The sequence below is a fragment of the Gymnogyps californianus genome, chromosome 2 (genome assembly GCF_018139145.2).
Source record: "Gymnogyps californianus isolate 813 chromosome 2, ASM1813914v2, whole genome shotgun sequence".
Taxonomy (NCBI): Eukaryota; Metazoa; Chordata; class Aves; order Accipitriformes; family Cathartidae; genus Gymnogyps; species Gymnogyps californianus.
In genome coordinates this window covers 98,120,519-98,145,372 of record NC_059472.1, presented here as the reverse complement: position 1 = coordinate 98,145,372, position 24,854 = coordinate 98,120,519, and the positions used below count along the sequence as shown (strand labels likewise).

Here is a 24,854-nt window from a genome sequence, read left to right as displayed (position 1 = left end):
CATTGTACATCCCTACTCCGGAGCAGTAAAAGTGCTGCTTCTGGTCACATCAGTGTACCACACATATGCCAGCCCCATCCCTGAGTAAAAGGTGTGAAAGGTTTCTAAATGTTCCTTGATTTAAGGGAAACAAGAGTAGAGATGTCACTTACCCACGCCGAGAAAGTGACGGGAACGACAGGTCGAACGAAGCGACAGCGGGACGAAGGAATTAAAGGAATAAAAAAGGAACGTGTGTTCCCCCCCCTCCTCCCGAGGTCTGCGTCTTTGAGGGAAAGCGAGCCCAAGGGCAACGTATGAAATGGTAAAATAGGTCAACAGCGACTCCGATTTGGGTCTCGACCAGAGGACTCGAGGTAAGTGACATCAAACTCAAATTCCCCATGATGTGGCCCAGACAAACTGAAACAATGCCTAAGTTAAACACTATAAGGAACAGTCATTTTATATATATAGATATATAGATAGATTAGATAGATAGATAGACAGATAGATTTTTTTTTTTAGAAATCCCTATAAAGAGGTTCTTGTTTTATTTTTCTTTGCCCTGACTAATTTCTTGGTGATTGTATGCGTTTCGTTGTAAACTAAACAGGCCTGCTACAAAAAGAAAGAAAGAAAAAAAAAGACAAAAAGAAAAAGAAAACTACTGTCAGTTACTATTGCAAAGCGGATGCTGCGCAGAAGCAGCGGCTAAACCTCCTCCTTCGGCTTCGCCTCAGCATCTCTATGCCTGCGAGTGGTATTTTTGCGTGCGCACGGGGACGGATGGCACTTCCCGGGCGTGGGGACTCGCTGCAAGGGATGCTCGGTGCCGGGGGGAGAGGCAAAGCCCCCCCTTGCAAAGGACTTGGTCCCCAGGGGGACTTCTCTCTCCCCGGTGGGAGCCACGTCTCATGTGCGTGCCGTCCAGGCGGAGGGTGGCGCGCAGACATTAATAAATCTTTTTTTTTTCCTTCCTGGATCTCTTTTAACATCGAATACAAAAATGGTTCGTGTTTCCTGGGGCAAGGGATGCTTGACCCTTAATATGTTGGGTTTTTTCGGGGGGGAGGGTGGAGGATAGGGAGGGAGTTATTAATAGGAAAAAAAAAAGGTAGAAAGAAACGATTCAAAAAAGAACCAAACCAGGGGAAATCAGAAGTGGGTATGAGATCTAGCTAACACCGCACGGGTGAGTCTAAGTTGGCACGTAAAGTATTGCACATCCTACAAAAGCCAAAGCATGGAAAGGGACAATTGTTTGGAAAGAACCAGTTATTTCAGAAATCCTGTCTGAAATACAAGCACAGAACTAATACATTCCTATTGCTCCAAATGTATTTTTTTATTATTATTATTTTTTTTTTTTTAGTGTTAGTTGAATAGATCCAGTCAGTTTAATAGCCCCTGCTTCCTTATTAACCACAAATGTGTATGCGTATGGTTTTACTTGAGATTTTTCTTTTTTCTGAGTACACGTGAAGTACGGAAATAGTGGTACGACTGTGAACTAAAATCTGTAATTCCTTCTATTCCTTTACCATCAAAGCTTAAAAACAAAACAGGAAACAAAACGAACAATAAATTGCAAGTGCCCTGAGCAGAGTATATGGAAGATTAAGCAACTTCTCTGAGCAGAAATATTAACAAATAAGCACTAACTAAGCAGTGTGACTGTGAGAAGAAACCCACTCAGCTATTTGGTAGCCCGCCGAGAGGTTAATAAAATTCAAGGAAATTCAAGAAAAGTTTCAAGCTATTTTAAACATATTTCAACTTTTTGGTGCACCCCAGAATATGGTATAAAAACAATTAGTTCTGGTGTGAGCTAAATTTCAAGTAACAAATAACAGAGTCAAAGCTGGGGTTTGGGGTTAACATTTCTTCGCTTAAATAAAAGCACTGTATTTTAGGGGAGAGGGAAAACAAGATTTTAAATAAATTTGTTCACTTTAGGTTACTGTGTTTCTAATGACGGACTTTTATTTCCTTTTCTCCCTATCGGTACAGCTTCTTCAAAACTACCTGAAGGATGCGAACTCGCCAACCAAAAACGACGACACGAACGCTTGCTCACGTAGGGCCCAAGCGCAATCCCACTGAAATCAACGGGATCTTTCTAGTGGCAGCAACAGGCTTTAGCGCTCAGCCCCGAAGTACTTCATACTTGCACCTCCCCGAGGCTTGTGCAGGAGGCTGGGTGCACAGCACCTCAAAGGATCCGGCCCTACCTGGGAAAAGAAAAGACTGAACGGCATGAATCCCCCCCATCCTACTTGGTTTGTACCAAACTCTTGAAATCTTGCCTTTCCAGTGGAAAATGATGCAATTAAAATAACAAATAATAATAATAATAAAATAACAATAGGTTTGTTTTCAAAACAAACAAACACCTTGCTTACGTATAGAAATGTTTCTTGTGGAAAACTCTCTCAGCAAGTCTGAAGAAAAATTCTCAGAGCTGTCCCGGTAGGACCTGGTTCTGTGTGGCAGATACGGTAGAAAGACCAAAAATGAACTTTGAAAGGAACGTAACCCTATGAAATGGCCTAGAGCGTAGGCAGGTTAGTGAGTAATTGCTACATTTGTTTATGCTCTTTCAGACCCCCCCAACCCACAACATTATTAGGTAAAAACTGCAGGAATACCACACAAATGATAAACTCAAGATGTGCAAATTGCAAGATTCTTTAAAGTCCATCTTTTTCAAAAACACTGGACAATGATTTTTTTTTTCCTCTTTCCTTTTTCCTTTCTCTTATTTTTTTTTATTATCTGTCAGCTCGCATATGCCTTTAACTCTTTCTCAAGCATTAAAGTTTAAAAAGTGCCTCCTATTAAGTAGTCCTTTGTGGACAATGACTGTCACATACTAGTTCAATAATTCACATTCATCCCTTTGAAACCACATTAAAACTTTCAGCATCTTGCCTGTGAGAAAACTTTACATAGTTGCATGTAGTTACAGTGTTGAAGAGATTTGTTTGTTTGTTTGTTGTTGTTGCTTTCCGAGCAGATTAAAGTGAGATACAGTACGTACTGAGTGTTAGACCAGGATGCTCAGCAATAAAGTGTGAACAGCATTTTAAGTGCTTAAAGACATTCTAGGTTCATCTTCAACAGCGGATTCCTGTGTCACACCGAAATTTGAAAAAAGTGGCACCAGTTGTCCATAATCATGAACTAAAAACAGTACTAGAGTTAAAGACAAAGATTTGCAACCTAACTGCAAACAATGGATGCCGGTGATCTCAAAGGGGCAGTATATGTCTACCTTGTGGAAGCAAATGTCAATGGCGTAACCCGGTCGATTTGTCTAACACTGCACAGAAACAGGAGTGAGCCTGAGCCAGGCGCATCCACGGAGCCGGAGGCCTCCTTGCGCACACCCACGCACACCCATGACACACGCACGCACCCACCCACCCACCCCACCGCCATGAAGGAGAACCTTGCAGGGCGACCGGTGCAAGAGTCTGTACAGCCTCCCCGTCTGCTGACTCCGGGCAATGGAACTGCACTAGCAAGCAGAAAGGAAATGTTGGTGTGGCAGTTGCTTTAAGAATAAAAATCAGTGCAGTCAGACCCCATGGGGGGAAAAAAATATATATATACATATACACACACACAAATATATATATATATATATACTGTAGAGCCTTGAGTAAGAGTTGGCTTGTTGTTGAGAACATCAGAGACTGTCCGATCCTTTTCAGTAACACCCATGGGTTGTGTCCTCAGCATTCACCTGGGGTGAGAAAACCTCTTCACCAACCCGCCACAGAGCCACAGTCCCTTCTCGGGACTGGCGTGCACACACACACACACGCACCCACACATGCACGCACCCCACGCGTGACATACACCTCTGCTACAGTTCCCTTCTCCTCACCTCCTCCCAAAAAACTAGAACAGGAACCAAAACAACAAAACAAAAACAAAACCAAAAAAAACGACGACGAAAAGAAAACAAAATCACAGCTGGACCCTGTCCTACACGAGGTGTTAGAAAACAGGAGCCATGACAACACATTCATTTCCACTAAGGGTGTGTGAAGCAGATACTGCCCCTTCTGTAGCTCTCGATAAACCTAGTCACTGACAAACACTTGTGGAAAAACATATGCACCAGTCTCCTGCATAATACCAGCTGCAACTATAACAACAAGGTTATAACATAAACCTAAAATAAGATGATAACATGTAAATACTGGGTTATTTAGTCTACAGTACAGTAATCTGGATAAAAATGACAAGGGATAGCCTAATTTCCTTTCCCCAAACAACTTTTACTTTCCTACGTTGGATCGACCTTCAATGCAAATCTTAACCTCCTGAGGAATAAAAGAAGGCTTGGGAAGAGTCAAAGGTGGCTCCTCTTCTGATTTCTCTAGTTTTCGTGTTTCGGGGGCTGACCACCTCCTCTTCCTCGTTGCCGGGGGCTTGCTGGGTTCTGTTTTGGTGAGCAAAGGTGCTGCAGGCAATCCTATTTTGTCTGGAAACTTCAGTTCACCGTTCTCAGCTAACATCTGTGCGCTTCCCTGATTAATCCCGTTTTCCTGCTCCGCATACCTGTGTCTACTTCCAGCTAGACTGTCATTCTTTGAATGCTTCAGCAAGATACTAGCTGAGTCCATGGGCTGGCCCTTTTTAATAGAGCCGTTCTTCAGGTTCTTGAGCGTGAGCGATATGCAGACGTCCCCCACCGAGAGTTTGGAGCATGGCAAATCAAAGAGCTGGCTGGTTCTCTCGGGGCAGCAGGATGACCAGCCTTGTCCAAATACAAAAAAAGGGTATTCTACCAAGACTTCCACGCTGACCTGCAGAAAGAGAGGGGACAATAGAGAGAGAGACAGAGGGAGAGAGAGGAGAGCGTGAGATCACCCATGTGCCCTCACGCACGTGCACGGCAGGCGGCACTTGCCGCGGGGGACAGGGATAAAGCTGAAATTGCAAAAGTGCTGTTCAGTTTCGGTAAAATCAGTACATTGACCACCAGACTTCACGCCTGTCCTTCTCACATGGGTGTTAATGGTTTCTCTGAGCTCAGCATTTCTTAGCACAAGACCTCAGTGGGAATCAAGCTTTACCTTTATCCAGCCGCTCAGAGAGGTGTTAGAGGCAAAACAGCTTCGGCATCTGGCAAACTCCGTTCCCCGCCATCCCCTTGTGGTACCTAGAGCCTGTCATCCACATCTAAAGACACTTTCCAACCAGACGACGGCTCAAGGGAAGCTCTCGGTTCAGACACACGATTTCCTAAATGACCATGGGAACGTCATCCTCACCTCTGCCTAAACAAGCATATACTTACCAGTGTGAAATAGTTGAAGGCATGCCGATTTCCAGGGGAAGGCCATGAGTACGGACAGAGTTGTAGCTGTAAGAGCAGCGAGCGTGAACCTGCCTTCCCCCAGCAGTCCTGTTACCAGTCCAGTTTCTTCCCTTCTCACACCTGCTCTCCCACATTGCAGTTGCGTTCACCTCCTGCATTCCCTCAAGGAGAGGATCATCTCTCCTCCTGTTCCTGTTCCTGTTCCTGTTCCTGCTCCTGCTCCTCCTCCTCCTCCTCCTCCTCCTCCTCCTGCAGTTCCTGCACTGGATCTCCTTTTCTGCACTGTGTCCCCTTTTCCGCCCACTTCACCCCACTTTAAAAACACATCTGGTTATGAATCTTATCTACCCATCTTACAAGGAGCTGCCATAGCCTGGAGAACAGACCAGCAACAGGTGCCCACTGCTCCCTGACCTTGCAAATGCTGGGCCTTGAGGTCCCAACATGATAAAGCACCTAAATACCTGCTTACCTTCGCACGTGTCAGCAGTCCAGCGCTCAGTGCACGGTGCTGCGTCTGTGGGCTCAAATACTTGATGTGGGCTCATGCGATTCACAACCCACGGGGCCGAGCCCACCCCACACACCACAATGAGGGCAGGAAATTCTGACTAATACTTTCTAAAAATTTGGCACGTGTTTTTAACATGCTGTGTGTAACACCAATGAGGTCTGCAACTCTTAAGAGGGTGGCTTATGCTGAAGTCAGATATCCACTGCGCTGCTCCCAAGGTCCCTGTGTCCTCTGGAGCTCTTCTCAGGCATGGGGGGCAGGATCCTGCTCTGATGGTGTAACCCCTATTTGGTAGCGGCTAAAGGGCAGGAGAACACCTGAATACACGTGCCCATCTCATTTCTGAGGCATTCAGCAGGCACAGAGGGTACCAGCTGCCTGGAGAGGCTTCCCTCGCCAGGAACACAGACTCACTTGAAAGGAACATCACAGCAGGCTTGCAAAACCACCTCTCACCCGTGGGAGCGAGTAACGCTGTCATACCGAGCATGGCTTTGTATCGTTAAAAATACATTGCAACATCAAGGAATAGAAGCAGTTTGAGATGCACGTTGCACTCCAGTGTTCACCTTTGTTCATAATATTAAGTGTGAACCTTGGGATGAAGTTGCATGGCCTGTCTCACAGAAGAGGTTGGACTCAATGAGAGTACAGCACCCAGCAGCCCTGCCGCTTCCCTGCTAGCACCGCTTACCCTCAGAGGCACCCTCCCTGCAAGCAGGGCCCGAGGTAGCTCCCCTCGCAGCCCACCAGCTCCACATCCCTTTTGGGCAGGAAGACTTGATCAGGGATGTCCCACAGCTCAGAGACAGAGGCTCCAGAACCAGGAAACCAAAGATTCCCATTGGATGTTGACTGTGCTTCCGACTGGTTAAGCCCGTGCCATGCACTAGCAGTCAACTGCAGTTTATAAGACAGTTGATTCTGTTGGAAAAAAACTTATAAAGTCTATAAATATACGCTACGTACTTCTGCAACTAGGCCAACGAATAACACTGCCACTCCACCTGCCCAACATAGTAAGCCACTGTACAATGAATTTCAAAAGGAGCAGTTTAGAGGCACAAGATACCCTCCACTACATCAATTTCTGTCATATTAAACCTTTTCCAACCAGAACTGTCTGCCAACAGTCAACTACACACATGGCAATAGTGGAAAGGGACCTGACTCTAGGCCTGGCTTATGCTCTGAACTATGGAGAAAGTGGGGCGAGGTAACCATGAAAGTCCCATCCCTCCATGTCGTTGGATAGAAACAGTCCAGCGCCAGGATTTGCAGAAATATTTGCCCAGAGTTTGGGATCCCATTCCATACGTAGGCATCTCAGTAAGGGGTCTGACTGGGAGAAGTGGTGAATATCCAGTATCTCCCATGGACTTAAATGGAAACTGCTGTCTACACAGAGCTGTAGGCTTCTCTCCAGGCATGGATCATCTGGTGGACGCAGACTTCTCCTTTATATTGCTATGTCTTCTCCTCATTCTTTTCTCCTTCCTGTCTGCCGTATTTTTTTTTCTTTCCTTTTCTACTTCCCCATCCTTGTCAAAAGCTATTTGTATCTGTGGGAATCATACACGCTTGTGTGCATCATCCTCACTGACACACAAGTTCCTCTTGATGTGAACACGCTTCCACCACACGTTTGTTTTTTTTTTTTTAATGTGGCATCCAAAACACTTGCCTGAACTGTCAATCACTGAAACAAATCCCGCAATTGGTGGTGGTGATCATGAATAACACCAAATAATAAAGATGGAGAAATGCTGGAATTTCCACGATCCGGTCACAGTGTGCATGTACCACTATCGATTTGAAATGGGTTCCCTCACAGATTATCAAGTCCTGTTTTAGCTGGCTGCTTCTGGATTCAGCTAACTTGGGATTTAAGGTAACGATTCTCTACAAGCAATAGTAGTCAAAGATTGTTTACGTGTGAAAGTTCAGTAAAAACACCCCCGCATAATTTTCTTCTGACCACTGCATTAAAACACAAAAAAATTAATTTTAAAAGCTCCCTCCCTCAATATCTTGCCATGATTATTGTAGGAGAGAAAGAAATTTGGAACTCATTTTCCAACTACTAAGATGATAAAGCGAGAAACCAAAATGTTGGTCCCTCTTCAAGCACACCGAGGCTCTACTGCAAGCTACATTTATATTTCTATTTTTTAAGACTGACTAGTGAAAACACCCAAAACTCTTCAGTGCAGCCGCTGAATGTCTGCAATCTTCTACAACCCTTTATAATTTTATTTCTCAGCCAAACTCAGTAGGTAAGTCAGGCAATTCAGACTGCTCAGGAAACCGTGGCTGGAGCTGGAACACAGATGATAGGTGCTGAAAGACTGATGCCCAGAAAATACCCTTCCCATCATTCAGAAACACAGCAATTTTAGGCTTGAGGCTCGCTGCTGTAACCAGTGTAACAAGCACTAAAGCAAAAGGTGCCTAATAAAAGTGGTTCGTGTGAACTGTATTTTAATAAATGTAAACATATATTTTCCAATTAAGTGTTTTTCTCCCTGATATTATTAAAATGTGATGAAACTAGGAATGGGAGGCTGGAAACAAAGAGAAGGAAGCGGTTCTGGAAACAATGTGCAATTAAGCGGTGGAGCTCTCCGCCAAAGGCCTTGCTGCGCGTGCCGAGAGACTCCTCGGGTCCAAAAAACAACTGGGTGGATTCGTGGAATAGAAGCTCTCCCTCTTGCAGAGAGAAGTCTCCGCAGTGCCGCGCTCCCACACGACCTCCCCTACTCAGAGGCTCTGGGACTCCTGATGTTCCCACCACCCTGAACAACACCTGCCTTCACAAGAGTGGATTTCCTTTGAGAGATTTGTGGGGCTGCAGGCAGCACCTCATGCCACGGGGACTACCCGGCACGACACGTGGTCTGGGTGAGCATCCCCCCAGGGCTGCATCTAGCCCAGCTTCAGTACACCATTACCATAACAAATGCACCCAGGGCTTGAAGGTTAGGGGCTCTCTGCAGCCACGTGATCCCACCATTTCTCAAGAGAAGCCACCTCTGTCCACCAGACCACTGGCTGCCGAGTTTATCACATGAGCTCTTCTCTGCTGCACTCCCAGAATTCAGTAACATGCATCCAAAGACAGACCACAGCCGCCCCATCACTCAGAGGAACAAGGACTTACTGCCCCCGTGACCAGGGGTCACGGACACGGAGATCACGTGAGGGGAAGGCTGGGAGAGATCTCCATCTGCAGCAGCAACCTGAGTCAACATCTCTCTTTCTGTGTCTGTTACGGTGCCAAAGGTAACGAAAAGGAGAGTGCAAAGTAAAAGAAAGAGTAACTAACTGGTTTGTGTGTGTAAGGAGATATAAGGGGAAAACTAAACTAGATGATGGTCTAAAAAAATATGCATTAAACTAAACTAGTCAGGGCTACTAACTAGATGCTCTAACGGGACTTTTCCATCTCTAGTGTCTATGATTCTGTTTTTTAAAAAAAGTAAAATTAAGAACTGTATGTTCATCTTTTCTTTTTAAGCTATACTTTAGGAATGATTAGGAACTGAAATGCAGGGATAAAAGCAAGCATTTCAGAGAACTTATTTTGTATCTCCTGTGTGTTTTCACCTTAACATCAATGGAGGTGAATTACTGACTTCCGCTTGTTCCTGGCAGCAAAAGAAAGGACAGGTAATAATGATGAAAGTGTTATTACAAGAACAATATGTGGAACTGCAAAGAGATGCAGATCCATAGGTCTTTTCTTTTAGGCAATTGGAAGGCAAAGGAATAACAGCTGGACTTTGGGTTCTGGTCCAGTTGATACTTACTTGACTTCTTCCTAATCCAGAGCAGGGATGCTGTGAAATGGAGACCTAGCATCCCTCCAGGGCTAAGGCCAGTTATTTCACTGAAAAAGCATGCAGCTTTAGGTGGGTTAATTTTCCTCTAGGTTTCCATACCTGGAAGCGGGTTGGATTTGCCAGGTGATTGGAAGGCGGGGAAAGGAGGGAGGATGACCTTTTTCTGCCTGAGTGCTGTGCTGGGGAGGGGCAGCTGTGGGCTTGCAGTGATACAATAGCAGCTGCATGGGGCCTCCCTATTTACATTACAGTTGTATATGCTCAGCTAAAAATAATCTCCTACCTCTGTCCCTCAATCGGTGAGAAAATTAGCTAACGTTTGCACAAAGTCTGAAAATACAAATTCATCAATATTATAATGACTTCCCAGAGATCCCTGGGAGGAGTACGTAAGTGAGCCAAAGCTAATGATAACACTGCTATTTTTGTATGGCACTTACTCTTTACAACTTACACTCCCGTGATAATACCATTCGAAAAGCTCCCTCCTTTTGGAAGTATGTATGCAACTGAAACTTAATTGTAATAAAATACTTTGCAAAGCTACACTACACATGCAGATATATCCCCACTGTACTCCAGAGTCAAGATATATTTAAGTGCAGCAGCACCACAGTGACACTGCGCAAAGTAGCGTGACTAAATACTGTTCTTTCAACGAGAAGACTAAGCCCTCTTCATGCAGGCAATTTTCTAACGAGTAATGACTGCCGCATGCCTGCTAATAAGGTTAAATGCTTTCATACAGCCACATCGGGCTGAGGGTGAGGTCACGGAGACTTCAAGCACGTAGAAATGATCTCTCTCTCTCTCTCTCTCTCTCCCCCCAGGCAAAGGAAAACCGGCAGAGCCGTCCCCGCTATGCAGGGACACAGCTGATCTGGGAAGAGACCCAAGTCCTGGAATCTGCAGGAAACCTAAATTAAACCCCCGTTTCTAATCATATCTCTACGTGACTCGCCCTCCATTCTGGAAGCATCCCCGGTGGGAAGCACAGCTGGGGAGTATTTCAGCTGCGATGACATCAGCCGGCTCCTGATAGGCTTCTCCGTAAGGTGACACTTTGCTGGGTGAGACCTGTGCGCCTGGCCCTGGATTTTTACAGCCTCAGCCTCGGCTTGCTTTCTGCCAGAGGATGGCACTCCACCCCCTGCAAAGGCGCTCTTCCCCGCGCCCAGGACTACAACTCATCGCCTGCGTTGACAGATCTGCGAACGAGACATGACACAAATGCTACCTGCTAATTTGTACCTCTTCTGCTGGTGCAGAGACCAGTGGCCTGGCTGCAGGGAGAGAAATGAGAGCAAGATGAAAATTGCAGATGGGAGATTGCTACTTTTGAAATCTCATTATTCAAGGCACCAGGGCAAATTATAGTAACTGGTCCTGATCCAAGGACGGTTCCTCTAATCACGAAGCCTGAGATGCACCAAAATACAGTTGAGCGGTGGGAAAAAAATCACGTCTTTATACTGAAAGCACCAGAGGCCCAACTTCTATCAGCTGTGCAGATGCACGCACATACATGAACAAAACCACACAGGGAATCTGCACATTTTACATGAGAAAAGGGACGTGTCGTATGCAGCGATTTACCATGTGTGCACAACTGGGGAAGGACAGGCCACGGACTGCTGTGACTGTGAGAAATTTTTCGTGTAATCTGCTCCTCGGTACCGTCGCTGTTTGTTTTTCTTCTCCAAACTGTCAGCCTGAGGTGCTTTACTACACGTGTCCATGTCCAGCTCCTCTCTCCCTCTCTCTCATTCTGGTTCTCCAGCGCTGGGGGTGCAGCGTCAGGGTTGCAGACACTGCAGTTTACAGCACTCAAACCAAACCAAAAAGATTTGCAACAAGATTATTTAAAATGAGTACCTCTAGGAAGCAAAATGCTATCCAGTATATCTGAACTGCTCCAGCCTCAATGCAGCAGAATCTAAATCGCTCAGAAAACGGACAGCATCAGGATAATGCTTTATGATCAGTATGTACTCATTCTCAACCTAAAAATACCTTCGGAAAGTTACAGGTTTTCTTCCTACATTGCGAACCAACGAGAAACAAAGGTCAGAAGCGCAGCCTGCCCAGCCACCTAGATAGTTTTTCTTTCCAAATTTCCCTTGAACACACAGTTTATGTGAGCCGTGCAGTGTTTAAACCACCTGCAACCGAACCCTCAGTAAAACTCTGTAGTGCGTTTCAGTAACTTACGTGTGTGATGGAGCCATTCCCAGGCAGCTCCAACTTCTCAAGCCATGGAAATTCACTGCCTTGTGCCCTACCTATCTCCCAAGGGTAGGATTTGAGCTGAATCTAACCAGAGCTTTCTGGTGTGGAAGGTAAAAATTACCTATCAAAATGCAAAATATATCCTCTCGTACTGCTTACATCATTTTATATTTTAATCAAAAAACATGAAGATCATGTAATTCTTCCTGTGGGTTCTCCAGCTATAAGACAGACCCGTTTTATATCCAAGAGACTACATTTAACATTGGTGTGACCCTGATGGCGCCCCCGGCACGGCGAGGGGGATGATTTTTGGTCCAGGGTTGGTCTCACAGATGGATGTGAACGATGAAGAACCAACCCCACACGGATCCAAAGCGACTGAGACGTGCTGAGGAAAGCTGCACCCGGGGGGCCACAGCTTGCACCCCAGTCCAACCCCCCCACCCCACCATGCGTTGCCATTACCTGTGCTCGATGCTCCCCAACTGCAAACTGTATCACGGCAATGCCTGGGCTATGGCTGTCTTCAATCCTCTCCACAGTGCTGGAGTCTATTTTCAGGTCGTTGCTAATTTCCGCGCTCTGTATGAAGTCTTCCGTTTTCAAGTCCTCTACTTTCTTCAGCTCCCCGTTGGCCAGCTGAATGATCGACCCCTTCATGAAGTAGGGGGGCAGCGTGGGAGGTGCGGCGGCAGGGGAAGCGATGGACTGCACCACGGGCAGGTGGATCTGTGCCTGCACCATGGTGGCCTGGTAGGCGGGCTGGGTAGTGAGGGGCTCCGCGCTGAAGTTCTCGCTCTTGGGGACGGCGGTGGTGACGAACGTGTGAGGCACTGCTGCGAACTGAGACGACGTGACGATCGCGGGCGTGACTCCTGACGGCTCGACGTCCGCGCTGCCGACCGGTATCAGCAGGGACTGGGTGCCAGGGATCACCAGGTGCTGCGGCAGGCTGCCGGGGTACCCGATGGCTTGCTGCTGACCGCTCAGGTAGCCAATCACCGGCGGCTGGGTCCCGGCGTAGAAGGCTGTTGCCGGCAGCCCGACGGGGAGTTGCTCGGAGGCGCTGTGGGTGGTCTGAATGACGGTGTGAGGGGACAGCGTGGCCACCGCCTTCACCCCCTCGTGGCCCAGAGCCTGCTGCGGAGACAAGGCGTAGGACCGGTGGGCTGGCTTTCCTAAGTGCAAGCTTCCTTTGTCGTTGAGGGCTGAGGGAGAGGTCTCACGGTTGGTGGCCTGCTGCACCTCCATGTCCGCCGTGGGCGTGCTGCTGTTGGGGACCACCATGACGGAGGCTCGGACACCTGAGGAATCCCGCGCGCCGTACTCAGCGGGGCTCGAGTGGACCACCACGTGCCTGGTCTCGTAATGATGGGGAGCTGGTTTATTGCCTGCTTTGACTAGACCCATGTCGGCAGAGGGCGAAATGCCGTACCTCCGGCTCTTCTCTATCTCGCCGTTCAGTACCTCCTTGGCCTGCATCGCCTGCAGCCGGCTGCTCTCGGGCTTCTTGGGGGGATCCCTGGTGACGAAGTGGCCCCCTGAGTCGGTGTACTGCACGACCACTTGGGAGGAAGGGCCGAGGGTGAGGGTGTGTGGGATCACTGTCTGATGGGGGTGCAGGGGGACCGGGATGGTTGGAGGAGAGACGTTTCTGACAGTGCTCTGGGAAGAGCTGGAAATGTGGACGTACTGGTTCTGCTGGGTGGGTGGAGGAGACCCGGCGGCGATCAGTCCAGGCGTCCTGACCAGGTGCGGCTCAACTTTGTGCCCCTGCTGGCTTAAGCCGCTCATGCTGGCCAGCAAAGTGGAATAAGCCTCCAGCTGGGAGCGCTGGGATGGAGTGGTCGCAACGGCCGTGGCCGCCGCCACGGCGCCAGTCGCAGAATTGGCTGTAGGGGAGATCAGCTGCGAGGGGATGAATCCGGTGTACGATCCGCTGTACTGGGGCCCGACGAACTGGAAGGTATGTTGCAGGTGCGTGTACTGCACGGGGGAAACGGGGGTCCCTGACTGGGAGAGGGCGGGCGAGTACACTGCGGGAAGAGTGGTGGAGGCTGGAACGGACCTGGGTGCGCTCGGTGGGGAATAGTCCAGCCCTGCAGACAGCGACTTGTGCAAACCCTGCTGCAAGCCTGCCTCCACCAACGACGTCCCCCCGGGCCGGTGCCGGCCACCCAGGCCACCCTGGCCGCCAGGTGTGCTGGGGAGCCATGCTAGGTTATCCGCACGGTGGTTTTCGTTTGGCAGGACCGGTTTCACCTCCGAAGGCAGGCTGGTGGCAGGGATTTCTCGCTTCTTAGGTGGCAGGCATTCATTGCTCCGCTCTTGGTTGGATTTCATCTTTCGCCGTCCCCCCTCCACTGTGCTTGCTTCACTGTCTGGCTGGCTCTGATTTCAGTCTGATAAACGGAAAGTCACATTTGATTTCTGCAAGGGATCCAGTGACTTCATGAGGAATCATCTCCCCGTGAGCACGATCCTCTGACAGCTCCTCTGGATTCTGCAACGAGAGGGTGGGCAAAGGAGGGGGGAGTCACATCGTCAGCGCTGAGAAATGAGAACAAATGAGCAGACACCCCGAAACAGCAAGCGAGAAAAAGAAAAACTCTGGGGGGAAAAAAAAAACGGTCAGGCATTGCCCCTCTCATGTCAAGGAGCAGTTGACAGCTCTGCTGTAAACAGCAGCAAAAATCCTGGGCATGTCTGCTAATGCATCAGGAAAATGATTAAAACTTTAGGCAGATCAGAAACTCTCTGGCCACAACTTGCCAAATTTAACAATGGTCACTTATTTCCCAAGGCTCGCTTTCTCCTTCCTCTGGGAAAATCCTCCGTGTCTCTAAGGTGCCCAGTTCGCTCTTCCAGCCTCTCCTTCCCCTGCAACAATGACGTTGCCTTAACCCTGCTGTGTCCTAAAAAGCACGGGAGCACGGTAGGGAGCCCCAAGGAACATGCACACACAAAATATTTACGTTAGCAACAAGTAGCTGTTAGTGGTGCGGAGGGAAGGTGGTGGGTCACTCCTGAACCCTTGAATCCCAGAGTCACCCGCAGGGGCAGGGCTGTGGAGGCAGCAGCTGCCCCCTGTCCCCCCTCCATGCCATGGCTCATTACGGGCACACGTGCCCTTTATCTACCAGTCTGGCAATGAACCTCGGCCACACAATCTATTCACAGCAGCAGCCCAGAGTCAGAGATGGCTCTGAGCCAGGTTTTTAATGTGTGGGGTTTGTTTTTTTTTTTTCCCCTGGTGCTTTGAACTCCCTCTGCTACTGACACCTCATGCCCAGGTGTCCAGGCAGGACTCTGTGCAGGGAGATGCTCCCCGCCGCGCACGGGTTGGCTGGAGCCAGGCACCGGCACCATCGCCATCTCTGGCGGGATCCGATCCCCCTGTTTCTTAGCGACTGCTGGACCAGGGAGGCTGCAGGTACTGTACTCACGGCCACAGCCACATGTCCAAATGCTACGCAAACTCAGCCCTGGGGATGCCTCGCCAGGACCGCTTGGAAAAGCACGTTTGGGTTTCCTGATCCAAACCAGGAGTCCCCACCACTGTGAAAGCTCACGATTTTATATTGGGCTAATTTTGCTATTGGAGCAGAACAGCTGCTTTCTCTGCTCTGCATCACTTAATTTGGTGACTTCAGCCACTCAAAGGCAACAAAGTCAACAAAGTCTTCCTAACTCTTTCATTATCTGCTAAGGAAAATACCGTAACTAAACCACATCATGCTTTGAAAAAAAGCAAAAGGAGCTGACAGTCTCCCCCTACCTTCCTGAAACCTACCTTGCCTTGTCCCATAACAAACTTTATGGAGAGTGAAACCCTTCCCCAGCCCCTGTCCTGCCACAGCTTGCCATCTGCATTTCTGTTTTGAAAGATATGCAAGAATGGGTGCTGAGAAACTCTGCACCTCACATGACCGGCATCCTAACAAGAAAAGCATGCATTATATGAAAGAAAAATGGAGAGAGAAAGAATTAAGAGTGGATGTGAACGAAGATGGAAATACGATATAGCCCACTTTAAAGTGAATGCTGAGCAGCAGTAATGATACTTATCTTATGGCAAGTAATATTCCTTTTGGGGGATTTCCCTCCCTGCTGCCTTGCTTCTAATGAACAATAAGCCTGATGTTTATATGCATATGCAGTACTTTGAAGACATACTAGACTAAGATTAAACCTATCTTTAATAGCACTTTTTACGTTTATGGTCCTCCAAGCTGCTGTAAGGCTGCAGGAAAAGTCCAAACCTTCTAATGGTTTGATACAATCTTAAGTTAATTATTCCATTGTTTAAATATTGATAAACAGTAATGAAACACCAACAGCCACAGAGCTGGGGGGGGGGGAGTGAAGCACTGTTTCAGGGCGGATTCCCTGGCTTTGAGGCGAGAGGGAGGACGAAAGGACTCGGGACAGCTTCAAAAGAGCAAGGGCCAGCGATGCCTTGAGCATGGTGGCTCAGGGGCAGCAGCACCCGCTGAGCAGCGGCTCGGCACCCCTACCCCGACCTGCCCCGACCCGCTGGCACTGCCGCCTCAGTGCTGCGACCGCGGCTGGGCAAGGGCAGCCAGGAGACAGGGTGCTATATCAGCACGGGTCTTCCCCCTCCTCCTAACAGTTGCTCAGCGTGTCTTGGCAACAGCTAAAATTATTATATTACACATGACTTACAGATTTTTATTTTTAAGTTCGACTGAAAATAAAATCGCCGAGCTCACATTTGCGCAGTCATCCTTGGTTAACTTTAGCTCACTGTAGCCTTCTGCCCCGGGCAGTCGGCTTTGGCAGGTTAAGTCAGCAGCTCCCGGCCAGGGCGGCTGCCCGGGGATGCCGTGGGGGGACACCCTCGACACGGGGTGCTCGTCCCACTCCCCTTGCCACGAAGAGCTCACGCTGGGCTCGGACCATCCCTCAATCTCTCGTGGAGATGGACATGAGCTGCAAACCCGGAATTTAAATACACTCCCATGGGGAAAAGTTGGGAGCAGAGGGCTGGCCCCTCTCCCTGCAACAGAGCAGGGAGCTTGTACACGGGACCGAATAGGGCCAGTCTCTTTTGCTGTGACGGATAAATCAGGCTCCCCAAAACTAGTTGTTCCAAAAGCCTGAGGCGTCTGGGTTCAGCTTCTCCGCATCAAAAGTACTACTATGAAGCTGTATGAAACCTGGTGAAGTTTCACTCTGCAGGAGCTGAAGCAAAGGTTTTGTTCTGCTAAATAGCATTGAACCACTGACTTTTGGGTAGCCTCCAATGTCAAAGTTAACATCCTTCAAAAATACCAAATACTAAATCTTTTGAGTTTTGGGGGTTTTTTTGGTGTAAATCTTTCATATGGCTGACTTCATCATCACCGGTAACAAAAGGGCTGCCCAAAATCTCCTGGAGAGCACAGGAGGAATGAGCAAGCTTAACGGAGACAAGGGATGAGACAGCCGTAGAGTGGTGAAGACTGCCCCACTTTTCCAAGCCCAAGTACTTCACGGCGAGACTTTGAACTCTAACAGAGACAGGACTGGATTTGCAAAAATGCAAACGTGCAGCATAAACAGCCTACTTCTACTTCAAGACTTAAAAGTAAAATGGTAAGGTTTCAGCATAATTCAAGTTCCAGCAACAGTAAAGATAAGACAGGACTGATTTTGCTAGGGAAGCAATGAAAGGGAGACAACCCAAACAAAGTGTCTCAAAGGCAAGAGGTAAAAGACTTGGTTAAACTGTTCTTTGCTGGCTGTCCTAGAATGATGAATGCCTGCCTTCTGCGGTGTGCCGCAGGGTTTGTTATTTGTATGCTTTTTTTTTGGATCCAAGTAATTTTTCTGACTCTTGAGATTTCCCTTCTCTTTAACTCCAGAGCTGTTGATCACGATTTGCGAGATATGCAAACAAGCAGCAAATACCAGGTGATTTTTTGCTCCCGCTTTGTACGTGTGTGTGTCACACGAGTGCGTGCGTGCGTGCGTGCATGCCTGTGTAATTATGGCTGGGAAGGTAAAGGGGACAAAGAGATCAGGGACAGCAGCTGGACTTTGGTATCTCTGGCAGCAAGTACACATGGAACATTGCTAAAGTGTCTGGACAGCCAGTGTCCGCTGGCAGCCTGCCCACACTCAAATTCCTGGAAAGGCTTAAGGCAGAAAAATAATCACTTGGAGGAGTCACCATCTGGGCTTGCTCTGGTCCCAGAGGGATTGCTCACTGGAGCTCAGGATGTGCATTTTTCATGCAAAACTCCAGCGTCTCTCTGCAAGGCACTTTAAACCTCACTATGTCTCCCAAAACAGTATTTTTCTGTTTATTTCATCTAATAAATTTAAAACTCATGAGAGGATACTGGGTTATAGCTTGAGGGGCTGACCTCCTTTATTTATCCGGAGTTCACTGCAGCAAAGGTAGAACCAGCAACACAAGCCTCCAAACACACCGTGATCGTATGCTGCATCCCACCACCCAGGACTGAGTCTTGGGATGCAGAGAAGTTGGGGCCAGACTCACAAACCACAGCAGCACCTGGCTATGCAAACAGTGGGACTTTCACTGCCTTCAGAAATCAGGCACTTTTTACAGTCCCATGATGTAGCTAACGTCATTTTTAACACCTTCAAAAATCTAGTCCCTCATCCTCTCTGGTCCCTGACCTTTCTGCAGTTGCTAACAAGCTCACACGGACGTGTGCCACCAGGAGCAAGGGCTGGGACCACCCGCTCGTTTGCCTTATTGCGTGGAGCAATCACCCAAGGGGGGCAGCCGTCAGCCTCCAACTTCAGGGATATTCAATTCAAACGAGTCAAAAGGCTCCGTTGATCCCAAACCCTAAGAACACACAGATTATTACGACTTTTCAACCTTCACCTTCTGGCTCCAGGTACGACCAGTAAATTCTCCGAGTTATCCATGCAATAAAAAACCTGAGTCTCCCCTCTGTCAGACACTGTTGTCCTGCCTGGCAAGTAGACATCAATGCAATATTCAAAGAGTACACCAAAAAAATAATCCTTTGAATCAAGCCTGACACATGGCTCTTTATGTCTGGGGTGTTACCAGGCAGAAGCAGCAGTGCAGTCTGATGCTCCCACCTCAAATCGCCCACCCATCCCATCACGATAGGATGAATGGGTAATTTCGGCAGCGCTGGAAATCAGTGGGAAGGGAGGGCACTTCATCCTACCTCTCCCCTCCCCTCCAAGGAGGCTGGCATCTTGCAGGATCAGATTCAGAGAGATTAAAACAGACACATTGCAGAGGGCTCCACAGCTGCATTCTGGCTCTCAGATCTATGTGCCAGCTTTACCCCCCGCTCTACACCCTGCCCGCTGCCAGCTACATATTCATAGTTGTAACTGCTACAGATTTCATTAGTCTTGCCATGTGCAGCTCAGTGCATGCCAACAATAGCTATAGGAGTTTATTGTCCAATCCCACCAATTTCACAGCGCTCTGGCAGATTTCCCAGGAGGGCCAATTGCAGAGATCCATTAATAAGAAACATGAAAACCTCTAATAAAATTTGAAATTCTTTTCCTAAAATGAAAGGATTCCTGATCAACACCACATCTGCAAGACAGATTGTCCATTGCAGTGTTAGCTCTTATTATACTTCTGGGAATCCGCCACAGCAAATTGCTACAGGTTTCTGCAGAGCGAGCAGCTATTCTGCACGTCCCTCCTCTCCCTGGTCAGATCAGACAGCCTTCATGTAATATAAAAACTAGGCAATATGAGCAAACCTCAGCAAGCACATCACTGGATGTGAGATGCCCAATGGCTTGACATTCCCATGAAATTTTATGATGCAAGTATGTAGGTACCAGCATTGAGAGAGGAAGATTTAGGAGGAAAAAATAGTGTAAGATACACTCCCAGAAGGACAGACAGATGATGGAGTTCCAGAACAGCCATTCACTCGATGACATTCATGAATGCAGGCAATACAAATTGATTATTAGAAAGCTACTCCAGCAGTTAATTATCCATTCCTGCTACTTAGCTCCTGAATTTTGAGGATAAGGGGAGATCTGCATGTTCTAAGCAGGGCACGTGCCTCCCGTAGTCCTGTTTTACTACAGTTAAACTGTAGTTAGGTACATATAGTTATTTTGTGTGGTGGGTGCTGGTGAGCTGCACAAGAGTGACAGCTTCTCACAGTGCTAGTATTAGCTTAGGTTTCAGTTAGGCTAACTGCTGAATTAATTAAGAGTTGGAATTAACTTCCAGAAGTTTGCAGGTTTCTGCCATCAGTTTATCTGTGTGCCACCACCTGGTTCTGCAACAGAAAAGATGCCTGCATTTTCAACATCTCATGCCATGCTATGAACACACGGCATACCTTGCTGTGCACGCGTATAGTGATGCAGCTACACGTACGCCTTGTAGGAGTGCAGGTGCCATGGGTGATCTGAGTAGATTCTCAGCTGCCTACTCATTTATTCCATTTTTTTTTTTTACCAAAAAAGTTATTAGCAAAGGTGATCCCTCCTTCTCCAGCACGCTCTGCAGAGAGGTGGTACTGCAGAGCGCAGCACAAGACGCTGGGCAGGCAAGCAGGCTGGAAGCAAGGAAGCACTTGCTCCAAGAGCCGCAAGCCAAGCCCGTGGCAGGGCTGCCGTCAGAGGGCTTGGCACATCAGCCGGCTCTGCCCCCTCCCAGCCCACCCCACGGGCAGCACCCTCGCTCCCTGGCACAGAAATCCCCTGCCTCACAGCGCCAAACCTGGGCGCTCAAATAGCACGAGTCAGGCCCCACTTCTTGCCCCTGAAACACATGATACTGGTTTACAAGTAGGAGATTTCTTAAAACGATAACGGTGGAGGTTATTTGCTTTTTTATTATTTTTTTTTTTTAACTTGCCCTGTGAGGCCTTTCAGGCTCGAGGTCTCTAGCTTTTCCCTGCAACCCACAAGACCAGAAACTTACTATTTTAGCTAAAAGTGGAATTTCCCATCTCATCATTTGACACCAGGAACTGGAGTTTTGTGAAACTGCGTCAGATATCTAGAGACTAGTGATAAAATCGCAAGAGCTGACAATGCTGACTACAGTAAAGTTTCTTCGAGGGTGAAGCGCTGGACTCCAGAGCCCTCTGCCCCTACGGAGGAAGGGTGAGAAGGATTTAACTGCTAAGTAACAGCCTGAGCCCTGGGGCAAAGCCATGTGAGCGTGCACAACTTGACGCATGGCTTTCTCTCTCAGCTGCACAGCAGAAAGTGCACCTCAGTTGACCCTACGAGAAGCACCTCTATCTGCAGCCACGAAGGAAAGACCTGGGGCTGCTTGGGCTTGGGGTTTCGGCTCAGGCTGACTGCGAACTGCATGGTCCCACAGGCAGAGCCAATACAGGTGTGACGCTGGAGCACATTCCAGCAGCGCGACGTTTTACTACCACGCCGCACTGAAGCCTTACAACCTGACAGAGGTCTGCCAAACCCCTCTGAAGCCCTGCTCCCAAAGCCTCGGAGGTGGCTGTGCCAGGAGCATCAGGATCACCAACCCAAGATGCTTGGGAAGGCAGCACCCCCCTTCACACACACCCAGCACCTTTGGTGGCAGCGTGGATGCCACACACATTTTAAAGTGCTCCTTCAACCCCACTGACAGCAGGATGGAAAGGTGGATCCCACCTATGCCACTCTGCAAGGGGCCAGATGCAGCATCTCACCCTTTATCCCCTGCACTGCACCAACTGCTGCCAGAGCAGGATGGCAAGTTTACAGGACCACCTTGTCTGATATTGCACAGCGACATCCTTTACTCTTACACCCATCCCCTAGAGGTGCTTCTGCAGCCTAAATGAGTGAATAGAGTTCATTTATAAACAAGTATAATACCGAAATTACTTTGTTGATGTTTTTCATTTATCTAAAATGTGCCCAGCTACAATGGGAGCTGCCTACACAATTTTCCATTGAAAATTTCACGAATGACTATAAACGTAGCGACACCCACTCACCGCTCATTTTAACTTGTGACAGAAACTGTCATGCCTGTATGAACACATTTGCACCGCAGATATGTCACACAGGTCTCCTTCCATGTGTCTGAAAATGCTCGCTAACGTTCTCTCCTTCTTCGGCAAAACAAATTAGAGAGACGCCTGGCTTCGCTGCCAGGAGACATGAATAAGACCCCCACGAAAAATTACAGAAACCGGGGGCGTTTCACCCCTTTGAAGATCCAGCCAGCAAGCAGCAGCCAACTTGGAGCAGCCATTTTACAGATAAGCACAGGCGCTCATGGGGAGGAATGTACCTTTAAGCATGGCTGATAAGAGGACAGTGTGAGAGCACGGCTTTAGGGGCAGATTTGGAAAGGTCAGCTGCATGCTTGATGCCTTTCCTTGGAAGTCCTTCCTGCAGACTGCTTCTCTGGTAGATACCACGTGCTAGCAAATTAGACTATAATTAGTCCATCTGTAAAGTGCAAAACGTGAATTGATGTTAAATTCCCCTTGAAATGGATTCCAACACCTCGCCTTCTCTCAGGCTTCATTCAGCAAAGCTTTAACTTGAAGCAAGTTTGCATGAGCCCTTGCTCATAGCCCCAGCACACACTCCGTGCCTCGCCAAATCAGGATCACTGACTGTCACCACCGACAAAACGAAAATGCCAGCAGCTCACCTCGGCCTCGAGGCATGCAGCATGCTCCCCGAGCGCTGCAGAAGGCTGAGAGCAAGTTCAACATCCCCCCCAGCCACCTTTCTGGTGTTTCTTTCTCTAATTCATTAATTTTTTTCTTCTTCATTCAGGGTCAGCTACGTTTGGGTGTGCCCTGCAGCACTGCCCACTCGTCCCGCACAGACCCTCAAACTGGCAATCTCAACACAGGCAACATCATAGGGGTCAGTGCACGTACGAATGCATGTGGGCAAAAAAAAAGCCAGACCAACTCTTCTGCACCTCCTGTCCCCATACAATGCCTGTCCTGACCCTGCAGCCCACAAAACCAAGTGATTAGTTACTTTTCCCAACTCAGCTTTGTAGGGAGCCTCTCTCCTGCTCCATGGGGAGCGTGGCAGGCAGATAAAATGGGCACAGAGAGCCAAATCCATCACCAGCGCCACTTGAATGAGGCCAGCACAGTGAGGGTGAGATTGCCCCGACGGTTCTATCTGACAAGGCAACACAGAAAACAATTAAAAGAAAATGAAATAATGCAGGTTTAAAACAACATAGCAGGCTCCACAGTCACAGGCTCCAGTTGCAATTAAAAAACCCACCCATTCCAACTAAGAATGCAAATCATCAGTGTTGCTCTCAAGCAGGGAACGTTGACAAATGAAGGCGGTGTGCTAACAGGCAGTGCCAGTACTCTTAATTTAAGTATGTGAGAAACAAAGGTATGTACCATCCAGGACTGCCAGAAAGAACTTGCTTCAAACAGCAATCAGAAAGAACTGGAAGGGTTTAAAAATTACTTTTCTTACAAAAAACAGATACAAGAAAACCTTTTGCTCCCGTTCTCCCAGCCAACTGAAGAAGGAACGAGAAAATAAAGATCACACAGCTCCCATAAAGGTTACTTATATAGGAATTTTGAACTCAGGAACTAAAAACATTCCTCCATTGGACATGTGGGTCCAGTGAATCACAGCTTGGAAATCCAAATGGACCTTTCGTAAAAGCCACTGAGCCACGAACATGCTTTCTCACTGCTGCGATCACTTCTGTGAAAGCGTCTTACCCATATGCCACTGGAAATCCGCGGCGCAGAGACAAGTGACTCCCCAACACCAGTGAAATGGACAAAAGGATGACTAGCTACCTGCAGTTGGTTTCAATCGAAAAGCCGAGTAATTACTGCAGCCCTCTCCTGTGGCTCATATGGAGCACAGCATGGAGCTGTAAAGCATTATGCAAGTCTAACGTGCTGCCAGATCTCTTAGAGCAGGCAGCAGCCAAGTCGCTCCCTCCCACCATTGGCTCAGCTTCATTAACTTAATCAGGTATTCATTCATTCATTCACTCACTCATTCAAAAAAAAAAAAAATTACACTAAACCTGGCAAATTGCCAGTGCCATGCATGCAAGGAGCATGCTCACATCAGCCACCAGGGCTGGAAGAAAAAGGGTAATCTAACATCACTCAAGCTTTGAGAGGGGCATTAGTTTTGCACGCAGCCCAGGTGCACAGGCACCTTTGCCACAGCGTCCCCAAAAGCACGGAGGGCTCGGGAGCTGTGGTGGGGGCAGATGTCGGCGCTGGAGACCGTGGAATTGAGAGCAAGCCCTGTAAGTCAGCACAGCCAGCAGGCAGCAGAGTAGAGTACTTCCCCAGAGCAATGGACTAATTAATTAATTTGATTATATAGGGGGAAAAAAAGGAATTGTGGCAGGACCAACTCAACTAATTTTGCTGCAAGGTTGCTACCCTTTCTTTTGCACTTACCACATACGCTGCACAGCTTAATCCAGACAGAAGGGAACAAAGCAGAACAGAAAGCAAATAAAAAAAGAAAAAAGAGGGGAAGCATCACACAACCAATGTTAAGAGCAACTGGTAATGGAAATCTCTGTTTGACCCCCGTATCTGTAAACATAAGACTTCCTACAGGCGTGTAGCATTCAAACATCAAATAGAGAGTCCCCTCCCTTGCACAGCTCTTGCACTTGTTTTTCTTAGTCTTTGCATGTAAGTTTGCAAAGAACGTTATTTCTTCCCTCTAGCTGTCATCAGAATGACTTTCACTGCATTTTTTTTCCACCAAGCTACAAGAAAGCTGCTTTATGACTATTCCAAAAAGCAGGCCTTGAGAGTCAGCTCTGACTTTACTGTGAAGAGTTTCATGTAGTGAGCCAGGCTGGGCATTAAGGAAAGGGGAGAGGTGTCACATTTCCCACAGCGGAAGCTGAGCAACAGCATGAAAGCAGTCAGCATGTCTCCCCCTTAACTCATTCTGCCCTGTGCAAAAAAATACCGGATGGCAGGTTACTTCAAGCAAG

General features: G+C 48.0%; 1 protein-coding gene across 1 annotated transcript in view; it reads right to left on the bottom strand.

Moving 5' to 3' along the window:
- Positions 1 to 3,647: 3,647 nt before the first annotated feature.
- The window catches only part of ATXN1 (ataxin 1), a 351,291-nt gene continuing 330,084 nt past the window's right edge, over positions 3,648 to 24,854 (bottom strand). The window contains exons 8-9 of the mRNA XM_050890766.1: positions 12,371 to 14,408; positions 3,648 to 4,802 (exon numbers count right to left, since the gene is read on the bottom strand). Coding sequence (XP_050746723.1) covers positions 4,272 to 4,802; positions 12,371 to 14,248 — 2,409 coding nt within the window. The 5' untranslated portion in view covers positions 14,249 to 14,408 and the 3' untranslated portion in view covers positions 3,648 to 4,271. The remainder of the gene's footprint in view (positions 4,803 to 12,370; positions 14,409 to 24,854) is intronic.